The sequence below is a fragment of the Ailuropoda melanoleuca genome, chromosome 13 (assembly GCF_002007445.2).
Source record: "Ailuropoda melanoleuca isolate Jingjing chromosome 13, ASM200744v2, whole genome shotgun sequence".
NCBI lineage: Eukaryota > Metazoa > Chordata > Mammalia > Carnivora > Ursidae > Ailuropoda > Ailuropoda melanoleuca.
In genome coordinates, this window is record NC_048230.1 from 73,254,678 (window position 1) to 73,267,382 (window position 12,705).

The 12,705-nt window shown below is 56.0% G+C and overlaps 1 protein-coding gene across 1 annotated transcript in view; it reads left to right on the top strand.

The window, feature by feature from the left end:
• Positions 1-12,705, top strand: part of SIRPA (signal regulatory protein alpha) — a 44,580-nt gene that overhangs the window by 872 nt on the left and 31,003 nt on the right. Inside the window, 1 exon segment of the mRNA XM_034640621.1 lies at positions 103-190. Within this exon segment, the coding sequence (XP_034496512.1) occupies positions 112-190 (79 nt within the window). The 5' untranslated portion in view covers positions 103-111.

Here is a 12,705-nt window from a genome sequence, read left to right on the forward strand (position 1 = left end):
GAGGTGGGGGGGAGTGGAGGGGGGAGCCTTAGTCATTTCCCCGCTCCAGCCTGCGCCCGCCCGAGCGCGCACTCACCGCCGCTCTCCCTCCTCGCTCCGCAGCCGCGGCCCATGGAGCCCGCCGGCCCGGCCCCCGGCCGCCTCGGGCCGCTGCTGTGCCTGCTGCTCGCCACGTCCTGCGTCTGGACAGGTAAGCACCCCTGCCCCCTGTCGCGGCCGTCCCCAAACTGCGGGCCCAGGCCTGTGAGAGCGCCACTGGGAGCCACTGGGCTAATGTCCAGCAGTAGTAAGGGGAGACATGTCTGTAACCGGGGTTACAGATGCAGAAACTGAGGCCCAGAGAGGGCCAGCCACTTGCCCAAGGTCACACAGCCATGGATAGGACCCACTCTCCCTCTCTCTGTTGACTCTGACTGTGTGGGCATTGTGCTGGGCACTGTGCTGGGCACTGGGACATAGCCAGCTGAGTTGGTCCACCCAGCCCCTGCCCAATCTGATGGGGGAGGCAGGCTGTCAGCAGCTTTCAGAGCTGGGTGCCCCTGCCTTCTCTAGAACCTCTTTCCCTGGACTTACTCTTTCCACACGTCGTCTGACTTCAGGGTCTGAGAGGAGGGGGTCGGGGCAGAGGCCCCCCAGGTACTGCCTGGCAGGGAATGGAAACAGGCTGTTGCAGTTAGGGAAGAGTGAGCTCTCCCTCTGGTGCGCTGAGTGGCACAGTGTTGGCGTGTGTATGGGAGAGAGAGGGGAAGGGAGGCCGCAGTAACTCTGGGGTGAGCTGCTGTGATCAACAGATCCTGATGCGAAAGCACGAAAGCACGGCGGATTGTCCCTGTGCTTGCCAAAGCCTCTTGCTGGATGGTCTGCTCCTTGCTGTTCTCCCAGCTCCCCCACTTCCTCCTGCCTGCCTTCCCCAGGCTTCCAGGCAGCTCCCTGCAGTTCAGGTGCTCTGTGGGGCTGTTACCTGTGGCTCTGAGCATGTCTTTTTGTTGGCCTACATCAAACACCTGGCTGTCTCCAGCAGGCGGGCTCTGAAGGCTACCGTGTGTGTTCGCCAAGGGGTGAGGTCACCATTCAGGAGTCCTGCTTCTTAAAGGGGTTTCGCAAAACCGTGGGTCTCCTGGGAGGGCATAGGCGGCAGAGTAACAGCTTTAAAGGAGTTGGGGTGGGGGAGAAGAATGGGCAATCTTGTTTTTTGGCTCCTTGAAGCTGTGTTGTAGGCAGAGGGGGTCTGCACCACCCTCCCCGAGCAGGAAGGTAAAGATGAGCTCAGTACCTTCCTCGCCCCCCCCCCCCCCCCCCCGCCTTTTGCATTTGCCTAGAGACTGGTAACCATCTGATAGCAGTGAGGAAGGGAGAAGTAGCAAAGAGTGGGTGGAGGGAGAAGTGGGGGTGGACAGCAGCTTCTTGCTGCCCTGCAGTTTCCCCAGAACCCCAGGAATCTACGTAGGCACCCCCCCACCCCACTCCGGGTCTTCCCATTACGTTTGGGTCCTGGCTGGGTGGAAGGAAGCACTAATACATTCATGTCTGCCTGGTGAGTGGCATCTCCGATCTGATATGCTCCTTCCTGCCCGAGCCAGCCATTTATACCCTGCAAAAGTCCTAGTTCCTGCCCCACGTCCTTCCTGGATCTGGCCTGGAAATGCACAAGTGTCCCTCACAAGTACTTAATTTTCCTGAAACAGGGAACTGGGCCAGTTAATTTCTAAATGTCTATTCCAGACCCTTCTTCAACCAGGACCCTGTGGTTCAGTTTCTGGCAAATGACCAGTGACGCCGATTAACAAGTGTTCGGATGGGCAGCCTGCCTTTCCTGGGGCGCTGGCTGGGAACACTGACACCCTTCTTGTGAGCAAATCTCCCCTTTTTGCCTATAAAAACAATCTATAAAATGGTAAAGATTAGGCCATAAAACTTCCGTTCCAATCCATTCAGCATCAATAGCCTGAAAAAGTGGGAGCAGCAGAGGGGCCAAGATTAACTTTGAAATAAATAAATCTTAGGAGGTGAGAATAAATTTCTTGGCTGGGGGTGGTGGGGCAGGTGTGGGGTGTCGCCGTCATAGCTGAAGCCTGCCAGCATTCTTCACTCTGTGTCCTCGGGGCTCCTGGTCACACTCTGGGCCTTGCGTGGGATTCACCTGGTCTGGCTGCAGGATGGAGCTTCGGGCCCCTCCCTCGGCCGCTCCCAGCATGGAGTTTATGACAAAGCAGGAGAGAGGCAGGACAGAAGGACAGGAAGGTAGAAGGAGGCAGTTGTCCAATTTTCCAAGAAAATAGATTTGTTCGAGTGAGAAACTCAAATGTCAGGCTTAGGAAGGTGGCGTTAGATTGAATGACTACTAGTGTCTCAGGCAGAACTGTCAGCCCGGGAGGTGTCACATGATCGCTGTTTGCAGGGGGCTGGTCATGTGAATTATCTGGGTTGGGGAAGGCAGGAGAAGAAGTTTCTAAAGATTGCTTTTAGCACGAATGCTGCCAAAGGGAAATTCTAAAAAGATGCCAGTGAAGTCACCAACCTGTGTTCTTGGAGCCAACGTGAGGCCTGTCTCCTAAAACAACCTCGCTGAGGGAGATTCGGAGGCCGGGAGCAGGGCAGGGGGCTCGGGGACACTGGGGCAGCCGGACTCCGCAACAGGTCGTGGCACCTGGCATTGAGCCTGCAGGCTCCTTGCTTGGCCCCACTGAGGTCACGGACCTCCGGGACCCCCACTGGGCAGACCTTGGTGAGCTTCCGCTGGCTCCTCACTCTGGCCTGGAGGAGGCCAGGCCACCTTGGGGTTCAGGTGTTGGGGGTCAGCTGGGCTCCCTAGCGACCTTCTGACCCTTTCGTAGAGGGGGACAAGCTGGTGGCTCCCATGTACTTTCCTAATTGGTGAAGTTAATCTCACTTCCTCTTTCTCAAGAAGACAAAGGAGGTGGGGGGCACTTTGGCCCCGATGGGCTCAGGCTGTTGGAAGTTTCTTTTAAAGCCATGGTGTTCTCCGGGTACTTTCTGGCCATGAAGTACTCCTTTACCGATTCTCTGGAGACCTGCGGTGTGATTCATTCCTGTATTTGTAGTCAGGCAGCACGTTTGAAGTCCTGATGTGAACCACACGTGGAGCGGAGGGAGAACCCCATCTTTGAAAGGCAGCTACACCCCAGACTGTGCGCCGAGGGCCTGCCTGTGTCATCTCATTAATCAGCAAAGCAAAGCATGAGGTGGCTATTAGCCCCATTTTGCAGATGAGGAAAATCAAGTCCCAAATTGGAGAAGTAACTTGTCTCAGGAGTAAGTGGCAGGGGGCCGGGATTTTGAATCCAGCCTCTGAGAGAAGAACTTTACAGACTTAATCAGAGTGACTTAGTCCAGGCTGGAGGGAGTGAGGGGAGCCCTCCGGGCTTAGACGGAGGTGTGTCAAGAGTTCCTTCTGGGTCAGAAGCCCTTCTCTGAGTCACGGTCGTTTCTCGGAAGGCACACTGAAGATGGAAACATCAACGGCCCCTTGAAAGTGACAGCTCACGGGAGCGATGTGGCTTCTACCAGAGCCCCCCATCTGGGCTGCCGAGCTCTGGAGGCCCCCAGAGCTGGAATATTCCTCCTTGCATCTTCCCGGTGCCCTTTGCGACAGATGGAGAGGGGGTGTGTGAGAGGAAGGGAGTCTAAAACTGTTGTACGGAGCCCACACACACTCGCTCGCTGCTTCCAATGGCTCCGTGCGACAGGTTATTTTCTTATTTGTAGAGTCTTGGACTGATGGAAGGTTCTTCCCCCCCCCCTTTTTAAATGTGCTCAGATTTCTGGCCTGTCAACACAACACAGATCATGTCACTCCCCGGCTCAAAACTGTTGAGTGGGTCCAAGTTTTCTACAAAAACATTTAAAAAGAAAAGAAAAGTGCAGCAGCGTGTTTCGGGCTCCCTCCCTGACAGGCCTTAATCCTCGGCCACATGTTTTCCCGAGAGCTGACCTGAGAAGCTGCCAGATGCGAGGGCTGCCTCCCTGTAGACCGAAGCTGGCCCGGCCCCTCGAGCACGTGAGCACCCAAGACCCGAGAAGCCCCAGAGTTGTAGAATCCCAAATTGGACCCTGTTTACTCCAGCGTTCCCCAAACATATGAACACGAGGCGTTTGGCTGGTGTAATGCTTGCGAACATGCGGCCTAACCCAGTTTGGTAAACGCTTTTGTACCCATCCGTGCCCTCAGCTAAACTCTCTCATCTCTCTGCTTTCGCTTACGCTGTTCCCGCCACCAGAGCTGCCCTTCCCTGTACCTCCTTATCTTCATAGGCCCAAACCTATTCCTCCTTCAGTTTGATCCAAGGGAGCTCCTCCTTCTCCAAACCATCCCCATCCCCAGGGTTGTCTCCACCCCTGACTGAGGCTACTTGTTGCTCTCGCCTTGTTTTCTCACCATATGCATACGTGGTTTCTCGCCATATGCATACGTGGTTAGCACCTGGTGGGCGTGGTGGTTCTGGATCCCTCGGTGTGGGTCTCAGTTCCCTCCTCTGTAAGACAGAGATGACATCAGCAAACTCCGTTTCAAGGATCAAGTCCACTCCTGCACGCGTGAAGCTCGCAGCTATGCCTGGCATGGAGTAGGAGTCCGTGCCCGGCACGTGCCCCCCAGCCTCGTAGCCACCGTCGCTTGGTTCTCTTTGGATTTCCTTCTCTACCAAAGTGGGGCTGACTTTTGTAGAGTACGTGGCACGGCTTTCATAAAGTCGCAAAAGCTCTCATGGGAGTGCGTGCCATTCCGTTTGGAGTTTTTTCCCTGTAGCTTCGGGGCCCTTGGGGGCTGGACAGCTTGAGCGGAACCCCAGGCCAGTGGGATCTAATTGTCTGTTCCTGGGACTGAGGCTGTGGGCGCAGCCTGCCTCTAGGTGTCTCTGTCCGGATCCACAGGTGTGGAATTGTGTGTGCCCAGACCCAGAAAGCCAGAGAGGAAGCCTGGGAGAGCGGTTGGTGGTCTCACTGCGCGCCTCACTGTGCCCCACTGTGGGACAGAGCCCCGCACTCGCAGGCTCACAGCAGATCCACTGCAAGGCCAGGGTGGGACGCCAGGCGCCCTCTCATCCAGGCCAAGGCTTTTTTTGGGCTGTGCTGGAAGTTTCCATCGTTAAAGCCAGAAATCTGACAGGATCCTGGATTCCATGGAAAAATACTAAAGTAATAATAATGGGAACCATTGTTTCCAGCCACTTACTGGGCTGAGCACTTGGCCTGTATGATCCCGGTAGTACTCACAGTTAGCCTGGATGGTGTGCTCGGTGATCAGATTCATTGGACCGATGAGGAGACTGGGCTCAGAGAGGTGGAGCAACTTACCCAAGGCCACACAGTAAGTGGCAGCGACGGGGTGACAACCCAGATCGGCCTGACTGCAGAGGGCAGGCTGTTAGGGAGATCTCTCTTAGCCTTGTTCGACAGGTGGGGAAACCTAGGCCCGGGGGTGGGGCTGTCATCCTGCTCTCTTGGTGCTCCTCTTGTATTTCTTTCAATCAGTGTATCCCCCCAGGAGGCGGAGGTGGGGGGTGTTCCCAAGATGGGTTTCCGTCCCATACTGGCTAAGGAAGCATCTATTTTCACAGCTGAAACTGCTTTCCTGTTCCCTTGGGCGTTGCTGGGACAGGTCTTCTCACGGAGCCCTCCGCAAGATGGATTTTCCCTGCCAGGTGTCTGGCCAGGCCCTCGGTCCAGAGGGATGCAAAACAGCCGAGGTGGAAGTCAGGCCACCATACAAATGGGTCTTTGTGTCTGTGAGATTTCCTGGCACATCCATTTGGGGGCGCAGGCGGTGAGATGGCCGCAGATTGGTGCCAGGAGCCGAGGGGATCAGGACGGAGATGGGGAGCCTCCACCTGGAGAGCCGGCCAGGGGGTGGGCTCCCAGGCCCGGGCCCATTGCCACCATTCTGCAGAGCCGACCGTGTCCCCCAGAAATGGAAGCCCTCGGTGGAAGGAAAGAGTGCGCTTCGCGCTAGGGATGAGCTGAGCCTTGAACCGTGCTCTCCATGCTTACCTTTTTATTTTGGAAGATTTCGAACATACACAAAAATGAGCAGGACTGGTGGGATGACCCCTGGCTTCCAGAATGATCTATCACTCTTGCTTTGCCTGCCCCCCACCTTACTGGGAGCGGAGGGGTGGGGGAGTTTTGGAAAACAAATGCTTGATATCAGGTGTCACATCAACCATTACTAGTCTGACGTGCACCCCTCGATGGGCTCTGTTGTCTGCCGCTCACAATGTGCCGAAAAGCATGGAGTCCTTCATCCGCATTTCACAGATAAGGAAACTGAGGCTCCCGAAAGCCAAGTTGGGCTCCTGCCATGGCCACGTAGCCAGTGAGAGTTAAAGCCAATCCCAGCCTCGGTTTACTCTTAACCACTTCGCTATTCTTGGTGTAATCATTTTAATTATAAATATTGGTCCAACAAATACTTTTGAGCATCTACTATGTGCCAGCATGGCTCTGGTTGCTGGGGGTACAACCATGGATAGACAAAAACACCTGTTCTCATGGAGCTGACGTTCTGGTGGGGAAGAAAAATAGACCCAAGTAAATATTGCATCAGGTGGAGACAGGTGCTATAAAGAAAGTAAAGCAGGACGAGGGAAAAGAAGGTCGGGTGGGGACAGAGGGAGGGCCTCTCTGAGGAGTGGAGGCCTGAATAACACTGAAGAAGCAGCCATGGGACTATCAGGAGAATGAGCCACATAGAAGGAATAGCAAGTGCAAAGGTCCAGAGGCTGGAATGAGTTTTCCATGTTCCAGGAATAGCAAGGAAGCCAGTGAAGCTGGAGTCAAGGGAGACAGGTAGTGTGGCAATTGGGAGAGGTCAGGGCCAGACAAAATAGGATCTGGTTCCCTGAGCTCCTCAACATTGAACGTGTCAGGCCTTCTGATAGAATCATTACTCTGTGCATCGCCTCATTAAATTCTCACCACAGTTCTGTGAGATGGGAACTATTATTATACCTACTGTGCAGGTGAAGAAAGAGACTCAGAGAGGTGCAGTGATTTGCCCAAGGTCGCACAGCTTCTAAATGCAGAGCTAGGATTTGAGCCCTGGCCCTAAATGCTGCAGCACCCTCGTCACTGCTTTCCTGCTTCCACTCCTGACCCCTCCCATCTCACCACCCAGAGCTGCTCTCTGAATCAGATCCTCTTTGTTCCTGCTCCAAACTTCTCAGTGATTCCTACTGCCCTTAGAATAAAATCAAACTTCTTACGTGATCCGTGGGGCATGGCATTTTCTGGACTACGTCTGTCTGTCTGACCTCATCTCATACCACCGTCTCCTTTCTCTGTGGTCTTCGGCCACAGCAGCCTTCTTTCTGGCCCTCTTACGCACTAGCCTCTTTCCTGCCTCAGGACATTTGCACATGCTCTGCTTGCCTACTGGAACACCATCCCTGGCTCTTGCTTCCTTCACGTTTCAGTAGTAATCTCGTCTTGTCAGAGGGGCCTTTCCCAGGCACCCCATTCTGAAAGCGGGTCCCCTTGTTTTTCTCTATCATGACGACAAATTTGTTTTTGAGCACTCCTAGCCATTTCTATATTTGTGTTCCCCACGAGGATGTAAGCTACATGAGAGTAGGGACTGTGCCTGTCTTATTCACTACTGAGCCTCCTGGCCTGAGCACAGGGGCTGCCAGCAGTAGGCAGCCTAATACATACGGCTGAATGAAGGAACAGGTGGCTAGTGAGATCCCCATTTTCTCCCCAAGGAGAAGGCTCGGAGCCATGAGGTCACACAGGCAGTAACCCTGGTCTGAAAGCAGAGTCCTGCCCTCGCTACTACACAGTCCCACTTCTGTGGCTGGGGCCGTGGCCACGACACAAATCCCCGCCCATCTTGCTGTCACAGGGATCCCTAAAACACACAAATATCAGGGCCAGCCCGGGTGGAGCAAGGTAGCCAAGAGACCCCAGAATTTGTACTTAAAATTCTGGCTGTCCAAAACGGCTTGCCCCGGTGTAGACACCGTGATGAATGAGCTGGCAAACCATGAAACGTGATGCAATTAGTGCTCTGATCTCTCAGCCGGGTTTGGTTTGGAGGCCCAGCCCGAGGTCAGCCGCTCGCAGAGATCCATTCGTTGCGTGAGGCTGCCCGGTGCCGCGGGTGAGGACACAGGCGGAGTCACATTGCTCGGCAGCCCATGACCCCGAGCTTCAGTCTTGTCCTCTGTGAAACGGGAGTGGTAACAGCCCTGTCCTCCTGGGTCCCTGTGGCGGTTCGGCGAGGCCCGTCGTGCTCCTGGTAGTAGTGGCGCATGGTGCTGTCCAGCTGTGGTTACTATTACTGTTATTGTTGCATGGTCATCGTGTCCTGGTTTGGGGCTGGAAAGAGCAGGTGGGACCTCCGTTCCATCCTTCACCGGCGGGGAGACTGGAAACCCATAGGCTGCCCCTCTCAGCCTCAGTTTCTCCTTCTATGAAGCGGAGGCTCGCCTTGGTTGCCCTCTCGCAGGCCTCTGCCAGGGCCGATGCTCCAACCCAGATGCCCTTCTCACCCTTTGTCTTGCTGACACCCCAGGCCCCCTCTCAGCACAGGAGGCAGTGGGATGGGCGTCCGCTCGGGGGCCCATTCCTGAGTTCAAATCCAACATGTGCCACTTAGTCTGTAAGCATGTGCTCTGGAGCATGGGCCTTTCCCTGTTCTGAGCCTCACTTTCTCCATCTGCAAAATGGAACCTCGGCCCCGTTTCCTCTCACACGGGGACTCTTGAGGGTTAAGGGAATTAAGAGCTGTGGAAAGTGCTTTGTGAGCTGCAAGGAGCGCTATAAAAGGCATCAGTGAGTAGTGTCAGCTCGGGGGAAAAATCTCATCCAGAGACTATCTGCTGTCGACAGCAGAGTGTGCTGGAGCCTTGGCAAATGCCGTTTAATAAATGCGTGTCTCTTTTAAGGGGGCCTTTATCTCAGCTGGGAAAATGTGTGCGCGTCCTTGGCAGCCTGAGAATCCAGAAGCCTGAGCTGGAGGGGACCCCATCGTCGCAGGGAGAAGCGATTGCGCACCAGCTCCGGGAGCAGATGTCTGTTTGAGCCCTGCCTCTGGCCCCGCTCTGCCTCTCAGGGTCCCAGCTTCCTCACCTGGAAGAGGGGATGGCGACAACTGGCACTCCCCTTGCCAGGCTGTCGTCATGATAGTTAAGTGAGGGCCCCCCATGATGTGACCTCATGCACATGTGGGACCCATGGGAGCACCCGGGCTTGTCCTAGAGGAGCAGTGCGGTCTGCAGTCGGAAGGACGCACCTGGGTTCTCAACCTTTCCAGACCCCACCTTTGAGCCTCAGTTTCTCTGTCTGCCAAATGGGAAGGTGAGAAGAAGGTCCTTAGGTCGTTGAGGCACCAAGTACAGTGGGTGATGGGGTGGTGTCCCCTGTATGCCCTCCCTGACTCAGCGGGGCTGCCTAGGCCTTGGTCGACACAAAGCGTGTTTATAGCACACATATTGGTAGTTTGTTCCCTGCTGCTTTGCAAACAGGGCCACACTGCAGGCATTGCTTCCTCACCTCCAGGTCCCTCCTACACCCTGCAAACACTCACCAGGGCCTTTGACTCTCCCCACCTCCGGGCCTCCTAGCCAGTGGTGGGCTCAGCCTGCTTACCCATGCAGCGATGAGCGGTCTAGTGCGTATGTCGGGCAGATCTGGTTCTGCGTTGGCGAGAAGCCTTAGCTTCTCAGTCTTAAAGCTGTGATCGTCCATCATCCTCTTCATCCTTACGTGTCTGTCGCACGGTAACAGCTGCCCAGCATTACATGCTTCCTCTCTGCCAGGCACAGGACTGGGCTCTTCGCATGCATTAGCTTGTTTCAGTCTAGAACAACCCTGGGGTTATTATCATCCTTTCTACAGATGGGAAACCACAAGTCCGGAGGGGTTAAGACCTTTCCTGGAGTCTCGTAAGTGGCAGAGTTAAAATCTAAACCTGAAAGTACATTCAGTGAATACCAGGCACGCACGTAAACCTGGAGGAGACTGCAGGGAACAAAACTAGGTGTGTGCTCTCCAAGGGCTTATAGGTAAGTCTAGGGTAGGGAGATGGCACTAATGAAACTGACAGATACCTGTGTGATATGTTGGGTGGTGGGTGATGATATATAGGAAAATAAAACAGAGCAAGGGCCATGAAGGGGGTCGTGTTTGATAGAGAGTGGCCAGGGAAGGCCTTTCGGGTAGGCCTGAAGGAGGTAAAGGAGCCAGAGTGTAGATATCCAGGGGATGAGAGTACCAGGCAGAGGCAGTGGCAAGTGCAAAGGGCCTGAGGTGAATGGAGCATCTGGCATGATTGAGAGCAAGCTGTAGTGCCCTGGCGGCCACCAGAAGGATTCTGGGTCTCCCTTGGAGTGCAGTGAAGACCTCAGGAAGGTTTTGAGCAAAAGGAGATGGTATCAGGCTTAGATCTCAGAGGCGTCTCTGGCTGCAAGGAGAGTGTGTATGGTAGAGAAACAAGGTGGAGGCAAGAAGGCCAGTTGGAAAGCCGAGGTGAAGATCCAGGTCAGGGCCGGTGGTGCAGTCAGGTGGCTAGAAGAGATCATAGTCTGGCCAAATCCTGGCAGCAGAACTGGCAAGATCTGCTCATCAATGGGCTGTAGGACAGGGCGGGGAGAGGGACAGTCCTCAATCCCGTTCCTCTAACCACTAACATCTGACCTTGGGGAGAGAGACCGTTGCACCCCCTTGTTTGTAGGTTTGAGAAAGCGGAGGCTCAGAAAAGAGTGACTTTGCCAAGTGTCCCCGCTGGGGATGAGACAGACAAATGGGTCTTCTGGCCCCAGAGCCCAAGCTCTGGACTGTTGGCCCCTCGGGAGTTTCCCTGCTGCGTGGAGGGGCTGCCAGGGTCTGCTCGCTCCCTGCAAGGATATGGGCCAGTGCCCAGTTCCCAGAGTTGCCAGGAGTGGAGGTGGAGAAGAGAGTACCCCTGTTTTATTTACAAGGCCACGTGCATCCCCATTTGCGCTGGCTCCGATGCGGTTGGTAGTGTCTAAAGCATGATGGGTCTGTCCGGCGGCACCAGGAGACCATTCCCAGTGCCGGCCTCCTGTGCAGATGGCCCCCGAAGCCCAGTCCCAGGCTAGCCCCAACCCAGCTTGCTCCCGGCTAGCGAGCATGTCCCAAGACCTGCACCCTGGTCCCCAGATTGTGCAGACCCCTTTCCTGTCCTCTGCACCTTTGCTCCTGTGGTTCCCCTTTCCTGGAATGCCTTCCCGTCTCCCCAGCCTCTGTCAGCCTTCATGACCCAGCTCAGGCGGCCACCACCTTCAGTTGGTCTTCCCACACACCACCCCTCTCCCGGGACTCCGTCCCCCAGCCCCTCTTCACTCGATCTCCCTCCAGATGGTCAGCGCCTGCGTCCGGGACTCTGCTCCACAAGGGCCAGGACCCATCATACTCAGCTTTGTGTCCTATGGCATCGAGGACTGGGCGTGGCATTGGTGTGGGGCTCGAGAGGGCACGAATGGAGCAGGCCACCTCCAGAGAAAGTCGGTGCCTCGCTGCGGCTGTCGGAGCCCCGGCACGCTTGCGTCGAGCCCTGAGCCCCTCTCTTGGAAACTGCAGGATCCTCAAGCCCTCCACCCACACAGCCCCCTGTGGATCAGCCCCAGGGGCTGTCTGCTCCCTGCTCTGGGGCGTGGGGGCCAGAATCTGGGTCTGGCCTCTTTGCCGCCTAAGCACATAGTAAGCAGGTGCCCTGGGCCGGCTGCCATGCCGGGCCTCGCCCACCAGCAGCTGGTGGCAGACCTGTACCGCCCCTTCTCTCACCACCCTGGTGTGTGGAAGCCCACGCGTGCCAGACACCTTCGCAGCTGGGCACGTGGACACACGGATGTTATGCCGACAGTGCTCCCCACACACACTGCCAGCCCTCTGCCAGTGCACACACACATTCACACTCGAGTGTACACCACGCCCATCGCACTCAGGCTCCCCGCCCTGCTCCCGCAGACTGTCTACACTTACGTGCACACACGAGTGCACACACCCCGTTCCTGGGCTCCCCTGCCCTCACACACATTCACAGGCAGCCCCGTGCTCACACCCCTCCCAGACATCTGTTCACACACCTCTTGCGCCCTGCTGCGTTCACGCACACCCAGACCACTCACGATTCGGACACTCTCCCACACAGAGTTCACACCCCCTTGTGCCGCCGTTTGCTGGGCGCCATTCGTGCACACTCTTGAGCAACACTGTTGCACTCGCCTGCACACATGCCTCGTGTCCTGCCCATGCTTCCTCGTGCACGCGCCCCTTTGTTTGGCACAGTCATGCACATATGTACACACTCCCGCGTCTGCTCCTTCACTCCGTTGTGCACACTCATCCACACTCCTGCATTGCACGCTGTCACACACCACCCTTAAATCAGAACCCATAAGATGCCAAAGGCAGCCCCTGACAAGGTGTGGGGGGGGGGTTAAAACTAGCACTGTCCTGTGCCCCCAGGATGACCAGGAATGATCGTGGTCACGGAATGGGCCACTGAGCTCCCCTGCTGGGGGGGGTCGGGTGTTGTCTGCACCTTAGCAGGGTCCTGAGCCCCAGGCACGGCCAGAGCTCTGGCCATGGACTCCCAGGTTCCTGGGCTCCTTGGGTTTGTGGAAATCTGAGGCTGGCCTCCAGCCTGCCTTACAACAAGTACAGGGGGCCGTCACCACCCACTGCGCTGACTTCGCCTGTTAGAAAACTGACTCCCAGGTTTTA